Source organism: Haemaphysalis longicornis, unplaced genomic scaffold (genome assembly GCF_048455015.1).
Source record: "Haemaphysalis longicornis isolate Haplotype H1 unplaced genomic scaffold, Haemaphysalis longicornis Haplotype H1 scaffold_12, whole genome shotgun sequence".
Taxonomy (NCBI): Eukaryota; Metazoa; Arthropoda; class Arachnida; order Ixodida; family Ixodidae; genus Haemaphysalis; species Haemaphysalis longicornis.
Genome location: NW_027526225.1, coordinates 110,786,906 through 110,805,329, shown reverse-complemented (window position 1 = coordinate 110,805,329; position 18,424 = coordinate 110,786,906). Strand labels below are relative to the sequence as shown.

The following is an 18,424-nucleotide window of genomic DNA, read 5'->3' as shown; positions in this document are numbered from 1 at the left end:
GCTTCGCCGGAGCCGTTTGATAAATTTACATGTGTCACATTATGCGTATACCGTGTGTGTGTCATTCAAGCAGCAGTAATCATGATAATCAAGCTAATCCTAGACAACCAGGAAAGCTAAGAATAAGCAGCTGAACCTTAGCTCACGCTACGTGTATCCTGGCATAGCCGAGCTACGCCACTGCTAATTTTTTAATCTCGATAGCTCTATTGTAACGGGCATGCAGTTTGAAGTTCCCACTGCTTCTTCAACATCGAAAATAGGCCTATCGGAGACGCTTACCATGACTTTCCTGCGCTTATCAGGACGTTCTTTTCATGACGCTGAAATGCAAGCTGAGCAATGATCCAGTGGAACGCTGGCGAGGAAGCTAAAAATGGCGATGACGATCGTGATGGGGACGATGATGATAGTGACCTTGAAGGCACATACCCAATCAGGGGATCAGTCATCAGTGCTAGGGAAGGGAGAGAAAGCGAGATAGCAAGACAGAATGAGAGAGGGGAAGATAGATAGATAGATAGATAGATAGATAGATAGATAGATAGATAGATAGATAGATAGATAGATAGATAGATAGATAGAGAGAGAGAGAGAGAGAGAGAGAGAGAGAGAGAGAGAGAGAGAGAGAGAGAGAGAGAGAGAGAGAGAGAGAGAGAGAGAGAGAGAGAGATTTTTCATGGTAAGTTAGACGGTTGAAAGGAATTGTAAGAAGCGTTGTGAAATTCAGACGCCTCGGTCCAGGCTTCTGCTGACATCTTCTTGGCCATCGCTTTTGCAATTGACGTTTTGAGACAAGCATTTCCACGTCGTACTTGTAGTCGCAACACACCTTCATGTTAATTCCAATTTTGCAGACACGCGCTATTACGCGTCTTTCTCGTTCCCAGCAAGCGTTGCAATGATACAGCGAACGCTGGAATTCTTTTGTGGCCCGTGTTGGCTAATGTCCCTAAATAGGTACGGTTAGCTTACTCACTACTCCCCCTCCTCTTGACCAAGTGTGAGCTCTTTTGTATTATCATCATCATCGTCCTCGTCATCATCGTCGTTGTTATCATCATCATCGCAAATTCCTTCACAGTAATCATCTTTCCCACTATCATCATCGCAGTTCTCCCAATCATCATGATATCCATCGTTTCTGTCATGGCAATCTTTCCCTTCGAACTTGTTTTCTTGTCGTGATCACTATCACCCCAATAGTAAGCATCATTCTGAGCATCAGAACCAATTCTACTTCTTGGTGATGATATGATGGTGATGAAGTTGCTTAATTTACTTGAGTCGAGGTGCGATTACTAGAACACCCACCCGGTGGAAGGTGTTTTTAGTCCGGGATACCTAGGACCTTGTTGGCCAGCCATGCTCGCTGATCTCAGGAGTAAAACCAATAACTTCATAAACCCTTCGCACTATCTGCTACGCAGATTGGGCATGCATCTGTAGATGAAGAACATCAGCATCATCATTCGCGAGGCCACTGGCGAGTCACGAGCGAGGGTCTCGGGGGGGAACGACAGCTTGTCCTCAGGGCTCGCCGAGTCGTCATCGTGGGCCGTCGCTAACGTAATTCCTGCCTTACTGCTTCTCTTCAAAATTTACAAGTAAGTGCTTCCCACGGCACGAAGCTGTGACCTCTGTTCGCCAATCCGAACAGAAGCCCCTTGCGACTTTAGGCTTAGAGCGCCCATTGTGTTTTCGCCTAGACAGTCACGCCATTTAATTCGCAAGGTGGCCGCCCGCCATCGCCAACTGCACAAGGGAACAAAGAAAACGGATGGTTGGTCAAAACTCCTAATTGACTAGCTGCGATTGGTTGGAGTGGTGTAGCATCTAATGGGGTAGTCAAAGGCTGTGTCTAATCTCACGGCAGCCGAGAGAATTACCTCCGAAAATTCTCACGGCAGTTTCCATCAAAGCTTGCAGGCCCCAAATTTGCTGAATAACAGTACGTCCCTGCGTAACCTAACATCACATAACCTCAGCGAACCTAGCATAACCTAACCGAACGCGTCATAACCTACCCAAATTCAGCCCAACTGCAACAAACGTAATCTAACCAAGCCCAACGACACAAACCACAACCTGTATTAAACGCAATTCAACCCATTCTAGAAGTCCTGTGCGTCGATCCCATGAAATAGTAAAAACGACAGTAAAAAAGAAATGTGAACAAACTCACGATGGCCGAAAAATTTTGAAAGCTAAAAAAAAAAAAAAACATCGCAATGCCGAACTCGAATCTGGGCCTTTCTCGTTTGAAACTAAGCACTATACCACAACCCTACAGGGGCAACTGTAGACATTGCTTTTTAGGGAATATTTATCCCATATAATCTCTGGGTATCATGCTAAGCCAATGAGAGGCGACTGCCGTGAGAAATTTCTGACGGTAATTCTCACGGTTGCCGGGATAATAGACACCACCACGAATCCCGGCAACCGTGAGAATTACCGTCAGAAATTTCTCACGGCAGTCGCCTCTCATTGGCTTAGCATGATACCCAGAGATTATATGGGATAAATATTCCCTAAAAAGCAATGTCTACAGTTGCCCCTGTAGGGTTGTGGTATAGTGCTTAGTTTCAAACGAGAAAGGCCCAGATTCGAGTTCGGCATTGCGATGTTTTTTTTTCTCATAATTTTTCGGTAATCCTGATTTTATTTATACTCTTTTTACTCTGGTTTTTACTATATCAAGAGATCGACGGACAAGACTTCTAGAATGGGTTTAATTACGTTTAATATCGGTTTCGTTCTATGTCGTCGGGCTGGGTTGGACTAGGCTTGTTGCAATTGAGCTGGATTTGGGTAGGTTATGGCGGGTTCGGTTAGGTGACGCTAGGTTTGGTGAGGTTGCTATGTTAGGTTGCGTTGGGACGTAATAATCACAAGCCTATTTACGCCCACTGCAGGGCAGAGGCCTCTCCCATTAATCTCCAATTACCCCGGTCCTGTGCTAACTGCAACCAATTTATCCCTGCAAACTTCTGGATCTCGTCTGCCCATCTAACTTTCTGCAGCCCCCTGCTGCGCTTGCCTTCTCTAGGGATCCACTCTGTTACCCTTAATGACCAACGGTTATCTTGCCTTCTTCGCATTACATGCCCGGCCCACGTCCATCTTCTTAATTTCTATACTCGGTGACAACTTAAGAACGGCACCGGAAGTTGCCGCTGTGCCTTATCACCGTAGCCGGATGTTTCTCCGTGCGGTGCAAGTAGGGCGTTACTGGGAATATTTTTAACATGGCGTGAGCCGTTCCCGTGATTTTTTGGACTTAATATGCTTATAAACGACTCCAGTGACGACAAACAAACTGCGTGAGACAAGGCAGACGATATCACGCATTCATAGCAAACCCCTTTCATAACGCGCGCGCACTGACGTAATGGGTCCGGCGCTTTGGCGGAGTGATACACTACATGAGGTGGTACCGCTCTTGAGTTGTAACCGAGTATACTAACATGACCTTAACACGCGTCTGTTCCCTGACCCACTCCGCTCTCTTCTTGTCCCTTAATGTTACACCTATCATCTTCCGTTCCATTGCACGCTGAGTCGTCCTCAATTTACGTTGAACCCTCTTAGTGAGCCTCCAAGTTTCTGCCCCGTAGGAGAGTACCGGTAAGATGCATGTAATAGACTTTCTTCTTCAGGAACAATGGCAGGGACGTAATATTATTCAGCCAATTTTAGGCCAGACAGCTTTTATGGAAACTGCCGTGAGAATTTCCCTGAGGTAGTTGTAACGGCTGCCGTGAGATTAGACGCAGCCCAAAATCTTCCTTGTACGCAAGGCCCTCGCTTGAGAAAGGAGTGGTTCATCGGGACAGTAAAGCTCCCTGCAAACTAAGGAATCTCAGGAATAATTGACAAGCCATTCGTTCCTCAGCGTGGGGAACAATGGTTCCGCTATTAAGTCAGAGGGACTTTGTGTTCACTGAGGCGATTGACATTGCATTGTGAGCAGCGTATAGTTCCTAAAGCCAGCGCGCCGTCACGTAACAAAAATATCGTGGTAGGTACGAGAGTCATATCCAGGCACGCGCGGGGACGAGTAATCGCGACTTAACAACCCCTATTTCCCCGAAAAACCAGATAATAACCTTGAATATGTTAAGTACCGTATTTTCGAGCGTATAACCCGCTCCTGCATAAAATCCGCACCCCTACTTTCAGCTGGCCAGAACAGGAAACAAAATCCTCGCGCATTTCCCGCACATTTGATACCAAAGCTACTGCTGAAGCAACACATCACTGACTGCAAGGCGAAAGTCACAATCCACTCACAAAATTCAGTTGTTACAGTGCGCAGGTCCTTGTTTTTTCTTTGTTGTCCTTGTATGTTTTGCGCAATCGCTGCCATGGAAGGCTTAGTCAGTGTTACTACGTAGGAGCTTCGCGGCGCAGCGCGTATTTCCGTGAAGCTGCACTTAAAAAAAATATCCGCGAATTATCCGGAGCCCTACTTTGCCACTGAAATTTTCGCATTTCTGGTGTGGGTTATACGCGCGAAAATACGGTAGGTTGTTCGAAGGGTATAAAAAGCTGTTACTTAAACTAAAGATTTGATCTTTGATTTAGGATCTAAGCGAAACAGCCAGGGCCCACCTTTCAGAAAAAAAAAATATATATATATTTCAGACGGTAAAAGAAAAAAAGGAAATCTGGTTTCAAGAACCGCCCAAAATACCTTGGTTGTCGTCGCCGTCTGTCTTGTGCCATACCGCCTTCAAAACGCTGCCGAAGCCTCCAAAAGGTGACGCTCAGAGTTGTTGAGATGTGTGCTGACGGTTTCAGTGGATCCTTCGGGAAGCTCGGAGCCCCGGGCTCAGCCAATGGCTCCCGTGGCCAGCGATGGTGTTTCCCCAGCTCCCAGTGGCAGCGCCGATGTGCGCCTTCCGGGAAGAGCACGACCCTCTGTATCGGGCATTCCGGACGTAGTGCCGGTACCGAAAGAACCGAAGTCGGTGCCGATTTCGGGCCCCATTCCGCCGCTGGCACCCGCGGATGTACCAGCACCAGCACCAGCGCCAGAACCGATACCACCGGTGGTAGCGCCAGAAATGCCACCGGAAAGGTAAGGGTCGACTAGAAATTTTCACCAGATTAATCTACAGGGATCAATCGATCCGCCGCGGTGGTTCAGTGCTTATGGCGTTGTATGTGTAACATAGAGAAGTTTCTAGTGGTACTGGTGAGGTTTGCCTGTCAAGGTACCTGCTTCTGAGTCCAAGGACACGGGTGAGATCCCAGCCGCGTAGGATGGTTTTCTGATGGAAATGAAAAGTGAAAACCCCCGTGTGTAGAGATTTCGGAGCATGTTAAAAGATCCTCAGGTGTTCAAAATTAATCCGGAGCCCTCCACTACGGAGCGCCTCACGGCCTAGGTGATAGGTTTGGCCCGTTAGACCCCACAATCAATCAATCAATCAATCAATCAATCAATCAATCAATCAATCAATCAATCAATCAATCAATCAATCAATCAATCAATCAATCAATCAATCAATCAATCAATCAATCAATCAATCAATCAATCAATCAATCAATCAATCAATCAATCAGGGATTATTTACCGTAACCGAGTCTCCCGGTCGGCAGCCGAGAGCGTTACCACCTCTTTGCATCAGCCCTTTGCCAGCGTAAGAACCGGAGTGCTGCGGGAACTTACGTCATATCGCGTGACACGCGAAGGTGGCGGCGCGTGAGTAGAACACCCACCCTCCAGTCATGAAGGATTATGATTCTGGAGAAGCTGCGGAGTGGAGTGTCGCCAATATGCCCGTCAAAGTAATCCGCGCGAAAAGACAGAGAAACGAAGGCGAAGAAAACGTCACAAACACCAGGTTTCAACAAAAAAGTCATCGATAAGTACCGCCAGGGGAAGATGTTATGATTTTGGCTTAAAAGTCAGCCAACAAATTTCAAATGGCCTTGAAGACAAAATAAAACTGTTCATTCTGCAAAAAAAAAAAAAGACTAGCCTTTTGTAGCTCGCACGACGCCATTCCAGACACGTCAGACATTTATTTAACCGAAGAAACGAAAGAAATATTGAAAAAAACTTTCAAATTTTGCGCCACAGAGACGTGACATCGGCAGGAGGGACGTAATACAGCCCAACTTTAAAAAAAAACCTATCAGTGCGTTAACTACACTTTAGCATTCAGGTGATACGATCAAACAGAACTAGAGAAATCACTACAATCACCCAGTCCGGTTTCTACGCGCTGGCTTAAGTCGGCGGTCACCAGTCGCCCAAGCAGGATTCCGTGACGTGATAGAGAAATAGCCCGAAAGTGGCTGTGGAGCCACCACTGCTTCACACGTTTTCCTAAATACCGCAGTCATTTGTTCGATTATCGCGATAAAATTGGAATCATTGTTATACGGACATGAAGACAAAATGCAAGTTTGGTTCATTCAAAAGAATGCCTTGCTAGAATCATGCTGACACCACTTTTAACGTAAACTGCGCTCAAATAAGCTGTATAATTAGAAAAAAAAAAGAATGGCCATGTGACCCACTAGCTAATTTCCCGCAACAGAGCCTATGATGTCATACCAGCCAGCTCTGCGATTAGCAGAGTCCGGAAAAAAGCAAACGCAAATTAGGCAGAACGAGCTATTTTCGCTTACATTTAGGGCACATTCTTTTATATCAGTAAGAATGGTGGGAAAATTAGGAAATCACACGTAAACATAGAGGTACCCATGCGTACTGCTGTTGGTACTGCGCGCACTAGGCTTCGTTTAGATGCACAGCACTGCGCGGCTTTAGGGTTGTCTCAGACGACACTGGGCGATTGACGCAAGCGAGTGTCTTACGTGACTATATTTGACGAGCGAGCACCATGTTTCACAAAACGATTGTTTTCTCCATGAACAACAAGCCAGGTTTAAATACGGTCACAAACAAACCAAAGGCAGAAAACGGCTTGCCGCGGTGTGGTGGCGCCAACTAGCTTGACTAACAGTAAGCAAGTTTCCGCTCCACACCAAGTTTAGCTGAAAGGCCTGTTTTTATGATGTCATTTCAAACGTCGTTCAAACACACGTTTTGGCGCAAGAATTAAAATTTTAGCTTAAATTAATTTCGCAATGAATAAAGCATCGTTTGCTTGCGGACAAGTGCTGGGGGCGCTATATTGTAGGGACCGGGCGGCCGTCGTATGGAACCACCGTCGCTTCAGCGAACAGCGCCGTCCGTGGAGAACCGCTCGTCAGCGGAATGCCGGTGGCGGTCAGCGCAGCGTAGTTGTGCATGACTTTCCGTCGTTTTGCTGTGGTGCGGCGTGCAAAGCGTAGATAACCACGATGACTTTTTTCAGATCGGTAAACATTGAAAGTATAGGGGACCTTTACGAGGCACGCCATGTGTGTAATTTACGTCCATACTCAGTAATTACAAATAGCAGATGACGCTCAATGCGTCAAGGTAGAAGTCAAGATAGTAGTGCAGGTCCGTTCCCTCGTTACAATTTTTCATGCCTGCATGCAGTTTGGCGTATCGAGGAATATATTGCAGCTAAATACTCCAACAAAGCCGGCGTGTGCAACCGATTCAAAAATGCTGTGGCGCTGGCCGTTGGCAGTTGATGACGAAATGGCGTGGTGCACAAGCGAAAGACAAAGTTGTGGGGGTGCCTTCTAAGATTTACCCCAAAATAGAAATTTTGATGGACGACGCAGCGTAACTTCGTTAACTACGGTAGAAACGTGCTGAATTTCCCATAAATATGCTTAGTACACTCATCGGTGTTTAATTTGACAGAAATACGCGTACCATACAGTCATTGGAATTCGTTTACAGAATAAATACCGCGTGATAGTAGAACGTTATTGCTCGTCATGAAAGCAGTGCTTTTCAACACTTGCAATGGTTTCTGGCTAGTTGGGTAATGGTTTTTCAAAGAACAATGTATGCGGGGGTGAAGGACGAGAGAGAGGAAATTTTCAAAAGCCTGCCCTCAGTTTCACAACTGAATGCTGCGGTCGGTTTACAAGCTGTCACCTACGCTTGAAAAATCGTGTACTCCTCCGTCTAACGACGATGAGAGTTTATAGCAAAGCTTTCTCGCTTGGGTTCCCTCGGTTGCCTTCTGGATTTAAACTTTGACTAGTTGAGCTTAGAATTTGACCAGCACGCAGTTTGGTCTTTTGATCGCAGCGTCTTTGACTTTGACCATTTCCCATTCCATTTCGCACAAAGAAAGCTTCGCGTTCAAACGTCGCAATCGTTTGACGGAGGGGTGGATGATTTTGCTCTTCTATTTTAAACTTCCATGCACCCCTCTTTAAATCTAAACTGCTTCCAGCGTGTCGGAAATGTGTGTGTGCTGGAGGACTATAGGTCTGATGCACCCATATTTGAGGCAACTAATCACGCGTTTAAGGTGTCTCCATAAGGCATTACGCGATTTTTTTAGGTACTCTGTAAAAAATACTTAAGCATTAAAAAAAATTGGGCCCATCTCCCCGCGAGGGGGACTCGAGTAAATGCGTCGCATAGGGGGTGGGTGTATTGCGTTAACGTTTAGTGTTTAGGGAGTTGGTGGTAGTGAATGCGTTGTATCCGCAGCTTCTTGACGTAGTTTGAATGAGTCAAGGATATAAGGCGCGTTCGTAGCCTCCCATTCTGTGTCGGCTTTGTGGCGCAGTGGGTAGAGCACCATGTACATTGCGTTCCGCCCGCAGGGCCGAGGGATAGAAACCAGGCGCCGGATAATATTTTTTTTATATAGTGTAGGGGGAGGGGTGCGGACTACGACTACGGGCGTCAACGCGGGTGACATCGTGAGTTACTGAAATGCTCTGCATTTAACACAGGCTACAGTTAAGACGGTCACATTTTTAACTATCGGTGCCGGCCTTTATTCCAGGCAGGTGGTAAAATGGGACAGGAGGGGGGATGGTTTGTAGGTTGGGCTGTCGGGTGGTTGAATAACTTTGGCTCTTGATAAAATGACCACTACAAACGTGGGAGTTCCCCTTCAGCTCTCAGGCTCCCATGCTGTCACCCATGAAAACCGAAGGCACAAAGCTCATGGTTACAGAAAAAAAAAGTGTAAACTGCCTCGACGTTTCCACGGCCACACGGTAATCGATCTCGCACATAAGTGCCTTTCTCTTCGAAGCACACGTATCGTGGGATTCACCATCGTTAAGGCTGGCGTGGAAACAGTAGTTATTGAAACCAGGGAAAATAATTTGAACTGGTATAAATGAGTACTAATATTATTAGTTTTATTCCTACTCACATCGCGGGGAGCCAGGCACAGAACGATGAAAAAAGCGGGCATGTCAATGTAGCCCATTACCGACGTAGAAGCGTCCAATAAGTTTACGTAGCCGTTAGTGCATTTAAGAAGAAATGAATACTAATCATAGTAGTTTTATTCGCACTCAGATCGGGTGGAGCCGAGCGTAAATCGCTGCAAAAAGCGCTCATGTCATTGTAGCCCATTCCCGACCTGAGAACCGTCCAATAAGTTTACGTAGCCGTTAGTGCATTTAAGACGAAATGAATACTCATAATAGTAGTTTTATTCGCACTCAGATATGGTGGATTCAGGCGTAAATCGCTACAAAATGCGCTCAGGTCATTGTAGCCCATTCCTGACCTTAGAAGCGTCCAATAAGTTTACGTAGCCGTTAGTGCATTTAAGACAAAATGAATACTAATAATAGTAGTTTTATTCGCACTCAGATCGGGTGGAGCCAAGCGTAAATTGCTGCAAAAAGCGCTCATGTCATTGTAGCCCATACCCAACTTTAGAAGCATTCGACAAATTTTCATAGCCGTTATTGCATCTAAGAACCCAACACATCTGTCGAGACTTCGTTTCACCGCACATATCCGCTCACAACACCACCAAAACATTCAAAGCACCAAAGCAAACACGGAAACATTAACGGGAGGCTACGTAGTCCAATGCACCGGTTCATTCCACTAACGATGGGAGCACCGAGTGGTGGCGCAACCCGTCCAGCTGCCCGGTCCCTATTTCTAAAAAAATAGCAGTGGCTTAGCTCGGCTATGCCAGGATATATGTAGCGTGAGGTAAGTTTCAGCTGGTTATTCTTAGGTTTCCCGGTTGTCCGGGATTAGCTGATTATCATGCTTACTGCGGCTAAAACGATTTCCAATCCAGTACAATCGAATACAACCCAATTTAATACAACCCAATTCAATTCAATCCAATCCAATCCAGTCGTGGCGGTGGCTAGCCACCATAGTGGCGGCTCCGGCACGCCAGCTATGCGCCGTCTGACGGCACCGCTCCTCGCGCATGCGCAGCACGGCTCTCTAGGAGCCACGCGAAACTGCTCAGTCTCGGCCAGTGTAGCTGACGCTACAATAAAACAAACCTATATTTTGTCTTCATGGTCCCTTGTATTCTGTCTGCATAGCCCGTCACGTTTTCATACCGTGCGTTCGATCCAACATCATCAGCTCAGGTAATGCGGCGACGGTGGCGGCGAATGGCGGGTCAGCGGCGAAGGAGCAATCCGCAACCCGGACCGGACGAAAGGGCTCCAAGCACGCTGGCTCCAAGCTGGTCGTGGTGACGCGTGGCGGCCAGAAAGGGCAAGACCGGCGCGCTTCCCAGATCTCGGTGGCCTCGCAACAGGCGATCGCGACAAGCGGCGCCGAGCGCTTCCTCAACTTGTGGCTCTTCATCGGCGTCAGCATCGGCATCGCGATCGGCCTGCTCGTGCGAAACGTAGTCTCACAGCCACTCACTGCGAGACAGGTAAGTACACGGGGGAGTTCAGATTCGTTCTTAAGGCGAAAGCCTTGTGCGTCTCATTGGAAGCCGACCTTGAATGACCTTCAAAAAAAAAAATTCAGGAACGCTTGCACTCACGTGCAAGACTTGAGTGGCGAAGCTGTTGTGGGTGAGCCTTGCCGGACACAGTTAAGTTTCAGCATCATTGTTTATTTTCATGGTTGGCGTGCTAGTAATCGTCGTGATATGCATCAAAGAGGCCGTCGTCTTCTTCGCAGCGAGTGGTGACTGCAAAGCCATCGTCGGCATTATAGACTTCCACCAGCTCTTCTTCATCGACTCGGGGCAGCGGTGGTGGGATCTACAAGTCGCCTCGGGAATTGATTGGCGCACTCGTAGCTAGCTGAGTGCAATTATCCATAATGGCTTCTATAGAATGCGGCAGCCGCGGCGACTTCTCCCAAGCAGGGTACCTTTTGGGTTTTGGTGTTAGCGCTGGAGTGTTTTTTTCTTCTTCTTTTTACTAAAGCCACTGCGCGAGTCGGAGACTCGGCGGTCGCTGCAAGAGACGCGTTCACGAGCGCTCGCCATTTTCTGAATATTTTTTTTTTCTGCAACGGTGAACTTACGGCCAGTAGGAACAGCTCCGCTGTTAGAATCAAGTTGCCCCAAACTAGCCTCAAAACTTGAGGTGGCGAAACGTGCCAAAATGCTGCGATCCTCCCCCTCCTCGCTTCGCACCTCCTCCTCATCTAGAACACCCGCTCACCTTCCGTGAAATCACCCTCAGTCACAAGGCTTTCACGCGCCGCACTTCCACTCCCTCACCCCTTGTTATCCCCCGTAGAATCATCCCTCTGGAGACAGATCCAAACCCACTCCCTCCCCACTCGATCCATCCTCACCCACATATCGCCATCCCTCTTTCCCACCCCCGCTTGTCCACACTGCGGGGACCACGAAGACACTCCCCACGCCACCTGGCACTGCCCCGCCCTGCCTCATCTTGACCTACCAAACCCCCCCGACTCCTGGCTGTCTGCCCTCGATCGCTCGGACGCCCAGTCCAAGCGCACCCTGGTCGACAGGGCTCGGGTCCATAAAGCCGCGCTTCCGCGGCTCAACCGCCCGAACTAAGCCTGCATGGCCAGAAATAAAACGCGTTTCTCTCTCTCTCTCTCTCTCTCTCTCTCTCTCTCTCTCTCTCTCTCTCTCTCTCTCTCTCTCTCTCTCTCCTTTTGAAGAGTACTCTAACTACTCTTTTGCCGGTGTCTATAAGTCTTCCTCTTGAAGAACAGCTGGAAGGACAATTTTGCCGGTCTTTGTTAGGTAACGCGCACACCCCGTTTCCACCTCGGCCGCTCGTTTATGCGTACACGCTTAGCACCGTCTCGACGTCGGCAGCCTTCGCGGTTTGTAAGAGGGTTCACACTACCGTGCCTTGGTAACAAACACCTTTCCCCGCCCAAAAAGAGTCGGCCACTACTCCGAACAAATTACGTTCCCGAGCTGCCCCTTCTGTGGAGCAGACGGCACTCTTTCCCGCATGGTTGGCGGATGCCCCCTCCCACCCTCTCCCCAAGCCGAATCTTTGCAACCCTCCCGAGCTCTGGAGGCGCGCCCTGTCCAGCTCATGCCTGTCGGACCAGCTTCGGCTGGTGGAGCGGGCTGTAGCGGCTTGCAAGGCATATGGGTTTCACTGATGATTTCACCTCCTGAAAAGTCCACGCAACATTTTCGCACAATAAAGATGTTTATCCTCCTCCTTCTCCTCAGGCTTAGCCCCTGTTTCGAAGCAGATGCTAAGGATCTAGATTGCAATGAGGAGTGATTGCGTCACACTCGAACACTCGCGTGCATTGCAATGTGCCTTCCGGAAGGAGCAAACAGAAATACGTCTTGTTTAAGAACCATACCATTCTTTCGTACAAGGGGGGGGGGGGGATTCTGATGACGATTATGACGATGATTACGGTGAATTTGTATCTTTATTTACTCACGCATGGACAGGCGTTAGCTCGTAGCAAAAAACGCTAGTCTTTCTACTAAAAAAAGTAGCGCGAAATGGTCAGGGATCACCATCGCCAACGTGCTCGTCTTTATTAGGTGAATCGCATTAGGTCGCAATATTAGGTCACCTTCATTACGTGAATCGCACAGCTTTAGCTAAACGGACAGGAATAACGACACACAGTGCGGTTCGCGAATCGTGCTGCGAGTGTGCATGGTCCTGTTACTTTATCCTTAAGCCGCGCTTCTCGGACCACCAAGCGGGCGGCGCGCGAAGTATCGCGGCGCAAGCGCAATCAGAGCCAGAGGCGGAGCCCGGCTGCGCGTCGTCTGCTACGGCTGCTCCCACTTCGCCGCACGCGTGGTTTGTGGAATCCAAAGCGCGCGCGCAATCTATAGTTCATACCTATGGTTCATACCACAAGCTGCATGCAGCACTGTGGAGGCTACATAGTTGTCAATTGAGCAACAAATGAGGGGCCGAACTCACCGCGAAGGAAAGCGAGATAGGCGCCGAGGCCATGGGGTTCCACCCGGCGAGATGGTAGTCTGAAAGGTCCTTTGAAAACCCCTTTCACGGTTTCGCCGCTCGCGGCGAAGTGGGAAGAGCCGTAGCAGACGACGCTCAGCTAACTCCGACGCTGGCCCTGATTGCGCTAGCGCCGAAATACATCCTGTGGCGCCCGTTGTGGCGCTCCGTGGAGCGCGGCCAGCCGCTCCGTGTTCCCTGTATCAGTGGCCGCGACTGTACAGCAAACTGCATTGTAAAGTGTAATTTTCTTTGTCCATAACTAACAACCCTGCACACTATCAAACACATAAAACACCACTTTAAAGGGTGTTTAGACTAACTATCACCCTTACACCCCCTAGCAAAAACACAAGGAAGAACCCCTTAAAAGGGCGTTTTTCTTGTCTTTCTGCTATAGGGTGTAGGGTTTTTATCCTGTAGAATGGTTTACACCCTTATAGATCCTCGTCTATAGTTCACATACTTACACCCTATAAAAAAAACAAGAAAAAGAACACCCTTTGGGGCGTTTTCTTCGTTTATAACACTCTTACACAATAGCAAAACGCAACAATACGCCCATGTAAAAGGCGGTTTATCACCCGCCGCGGTGGCTCAGTGGCTAAGGCGTTGCGCTGCTGAGCACGAGGTCGCGGGTTCGATTCCCGGCCGCGGCGGCCGCTTTTCTGATGGAGGCGGAAAGCAAAAACGCCCGTGTGTACGAGATTTCGGCGCACGATAAAGATCCCCAGGTGGTCAAAATTAATCCGGAGCCCTCCACTACGGCGCGCCTCATCGCCTGCGTTGCGTCGGCGCGTTAAACCCCCACAATCAAATCAAAAGGCGGTTTATCGTTCATTACACCTTTTGAAGGGGTGTAAATAATTTATATGTAGTTATAGGCAAAAATTGGTTAAGGATGTAAATCATACAGTGGACACTGCAAATTGATTTACAGCCTATTCTTCTATGAGTGACACCCTTACACCCTACCAATAAACAAAAAACACCCACTGAAAGGGTGTAATTAACAGTTAAACACCCTTTGAATGGGTGTATTCGTGTTTTTGCTGGGTTGTAAGGCTGTTATAAGCGACAAAGGACCCTTGGGGGTTTTCCTTTGGTTTTTTTCTTCTAAGGTGCAGGGTTGTTAGCTATAAATAGTGATTCACACAATTAAAGGGGTACTGACACCAATTTTTGTTGTTAATATTATTGAAGTCCAAAAGGGTCATGGTTTGGGCCTGTTGGTGATGCATAATGGAAACTGTTGTCCCCTTTCTTTGTCCGTGTCTATTTTGCGCTTTCAGTTTCTAATATTATTGCACAGTTCACTTCTTTTACTCAAAAAATATCGTGGCTAAATATGAGCGGCCTCCGACGCTAAGAACATACTTTAATTGGATCTCATTTATCGCGCCGACGGAACAGCACGCAGAACGGCACTCAGCAAATGGACATCAGCGTCACATCATCCCGCGGTAGCCAAAAGAAGTGACGCGGACAGCACTCGTCAAAAACTAGTGATGTCACTTCACGCGCGCGCCTCCGCGAGCGGCGACTGGGCGACGGAGAATTCACAAATGGGTGCACGTCGCCAGCGCTACAGGCATAACCGCTGCCCAGAAAGGCACTGTTGACAAAGGCAAAGTTCCACACACTGGAAAGAAAGCGGTAATATAGCCCGGAATCGCAATAGAAGTCGGCATCAGGACGTTTATTGAAAGCGATCATCGAATTTCCGACGCAATGGTATACGCCCAGCACCTTCAGTCAGCTGAGCCGTTCAGCTCTGACGGCGGCGCGGTCGAAACAACAGCCCCACCGGCCTCCGCAGTGTTTTGACGTCCGCACAAAGCGGTGAGGTCATGCCGGGATTCTGTCATATGCGCCTTTCCGACTGAAAGCGCGGGAAATTGAAACAAACGATTTTCAGGCCGTTCAATGCGATCAATTATCGCGAACTGAAGTATTTAAAGTGCTGTTTCGGGTTCGTCAGATCATTAAGCATCGATAAAAGCAATGAAAATGAAACATAATTTTCGTGTCAGTACTGCTTTAAGGTTTTAGATCACTTTACATTGTAGCTCCAGTCTTGACTTTGCTGATGATTTATTGTCGCATGCGCACAGCTGATGTACGTGGCCTTCCCGGGAGACGTCCTGCTCCGCCTGCTGCGGCTGAGCGTGCTGCCCCTGATCACGGCCTCGATCGTGGCGGCGATCGGCGGCGTCGACCTGCTGCTGGCCGGCCGCCTGGGCCGGCGGGCGTTCATCTACTACATGGTGACCACAGTGATCGCCGAGATCGAAGGCATCATCCTAGTCTTCCTCATCAGGCCCGGCTCCGTGGGGACGCCCACCGACTTGGCCCGGGCACCGCCCAAGCGGGTCTTCTACATCGCCGACGCCGTCATGGACATCATCAGGTGCGCTCCTCGCTGGCTTCGCAGCGCATTGTTCGAACACCAAAGAGGGGGAAAGGCACCTTACAGGGAGGACGGTTGTTTCTCGCGCGCCCAGGACAAGCAGGCATATGCTTGCCGCTCAAAAAAGAATTGACGCGCACATGCTTGCTCCACTTTGAAAGATGTGGAAAGAAGATACAGTTTCTGCCAAGCCTGCAAGGTAACGGCCCTCCTCCTTTCCCCCCCTCGCTCTCCACTTTCTTATTTCACTTCTCCTTCCACTCTCCCTTTCTTCTTCCACCCTCCCCTCCTCCTTCCATTACCCTAGAGACATTTGAACCGCGGTTGGAGGGTAGTGGCCTAATCCAACTGGCTACCCTGTAAGGCTAATCGGTAACAAGATACAGAAGTTTGGACAGCGGACAAGTCTGCGCTGCTCACATTTCTGAGTCATTAGTGTGTTACCGGCGTGTCACCCCTGCGAGATTCAGTTCCCTAGTGTTCACGAGCCCCGCATTTCTGGGTGCACCCAGCATCATATTCTGCTTAGCTTAGAACAGCCCTTCCATAATTTTATGGAAGTGCTAAGGGAACTCCGCTTTTCTGCCTCAATAGCCTAGGGGCAAAAGCGTGTTTTTTTTTTTTTTTAAACTAGCGCCCCGAGTTCGCGCCCAAGCAAGTTTCGTGTTGTAGAATGTTCTGTTTGGTCAATTCTGCGCTCCCTTTTAAAACAAAGCCTTAATACTTTCGTCCACCGGTTTCGCGGAGGATGCCCAAGTTGACCTTTTGACCCCCGGCGACACGCCCCTCGAAGCGCATGGCGTGATTCGCCGGGCCCGCTTTCGGCGCTGTGCACAAGGCCACGTTTTCAGTCGTTCTGCTCGGCTAACGGTCGGGGCCGCCACGGTTGCGGGCGCTCAGCCGATTGGCAGCCGGCCAACCCCGCTGCCCACTACGCATGCGGTGCTGGGTCGTCTCGGGCTACGTGGCTCATCTTGCGCCGGCGATGAGGAACGCCGCGTACACTGTAAATGAAAGTGAGGCCGGGCCTCCACCTGTTTGCGTTGCACGGGACCGAACGGCTTTGAGCCGTGGCCGGCATTACAGCTACATAAAAGGATTTATAACCAAGCGAAACAAAGACTCAACCAGACTAAGCGAAGCTTTTGCCTAGCATATCCAAGGTTATAGCTAGCTAAGCAGCAGCCATTTTTGTTTGTAACTGAAAGTGGTCTTAATATTTTAAGCCAGTTCAGTAATGGGGCGCGGCATATCAACACGCTTAATTAAAGCATTAACGTTTTGCATAGCACCGACGTACCGGGCTTGCACCTATCTTAATTGGGACGGAATATCGCGGCATTAGTGCTTTGTTGGCAATTCGTGTCTTCTCAATTACTCCAACACCTTTCACAAGAGCGTGTGACAGCTCCACGGACGGGATTATTGCTTCTAACGCTTACGTATGTGGAAATACTATCGTCTTTGAAACTACAGTGAGATCGCGATATAACGGACTTCAGGGGACCGCGGAAAATTGCTCGTTATTCTAAAAGGTCGTTGTAGCGAAAATCTCAAAATTTAAGACAAAAAGTAGTATTTCAATCCGTAAAACGACCTACGTGTACAGCAGTGCATCCTTGAAGTCATTTTTCGCAAAAAAATGCACAAGTGGTCATGAAACAATGCAGGTGTATTTAATGTAGTTGGCAATTTTCGTCTGGTGCGTGCAGCACAAGCTTCCTAGCACGAAGGACTCCAACTCTTCCACATTCCTGTGGACTGAGTCAGTGGCCGTGCGGTTTTTCCCCGGAAATGTGCGGAGTTTTCGTATACTGTCCAGCACATCCGCAGTCGTGGCGTGCTCGTCGTAGTCTTCGAGTGCTGCCGCGGCACCTGCAGAGGCATCGTCGTCCATGACGTCCTCGCTGCCTTCTTTATTCTGAACGCTCACGCTCTGGAGAATGTCCTCTGTTGTCAGCTCCGCTGATGTCCGTGAAGATCCAGCGAGCCACCTGAGCAGCGGCGGAAGGTAGAAAAACTTGGCGTGGGGCACGAATAGCGTGGCCACGGCTTTCTGGACGGAGGAGGCCACCCATGCTTCATTTTCCTCTCTTCTCCTCACCTTATTTTTCCTCTCTCTCACATCGGCTCGCGCATTCCGCGGAGCAAGTCGCAAAACGTCCTCTTTTTCGCTGCGCTTTGCCGTGTCGTCTACTAGCATATGCCTCCGGTTGACGCAATTTTTTAACCGAAATCCAAGAATCTCCGGCCTTGAAAATATGAGTTCGTAGTACTGAGGCGTTGTTAACATGGCACGGAACTAAATAAAATGATCGTTATTTTGAAAAGTTTGATATTCTGAAGTACGTAGTGGTGAAATAATTTTACATTAAAACTATAAGCAGTCGGCGTGGGATTTCTTAAATGCTCGTTAACCTGAAAAGCTCGTTAATGTGGTGTTCGTTGTACCGAGATTTGATTGTACGTAAAATTATAAAACAGCGTGTGGACACGAAGAACCTGCCGTTAAAGTTGCACGCCGAAATTAGGATGCGTTGACGACAATGCTGCAGCCGTACGTTCTTACGCTTTCGAATTACGCCTCCGTTGTTGCTCACGGTGGCGTATCCAACCTGTTCAACTTTCGACTTGGCGGCTTAGAAGATCATGATCGCGGTGAGCTTGCCGCCATTCCTTACATGCTAAAAAATAGCTACAGCGCGAATATAAACAAGGACACAGAAACACGAC

General features: G+C 48.6%; 1 protein-coding gene across 2 annotated transcripts in view; it reads left to right on the top strand.

Annotated features, from left to right (window-relative positions):
* The first annotated feature begins 4,606 nt into the window (after positions 1–4,606).
* Positions 4,607–18,424, top strand: part of LOC144162124 (excitatory amino acid transporter 3-like) — a 34,805-nt gene continuing 20,987 nt past the window's right edge. For both annotated transcript variants that reach the window (XM_077692614.1, XM_077692613.1), the window contains exons 1-3: positions 4,607–5,086; positions 10,466–10,766; positions 15,396–15,691. In XM_077692614.1, the coding sequence (XP_077548740.1) occupies positions 4,845–5,086; positions 10,466–10,766; positions 15,396–15,691 (839 nt within the window). In that variant the 5' untranslated portion in view covers positions 4,607–4,844. The remainder of the gene's footprint in view (positions 5,087–10,465; positions 10,767–15,395; positions 15,692–18,424) is intronic.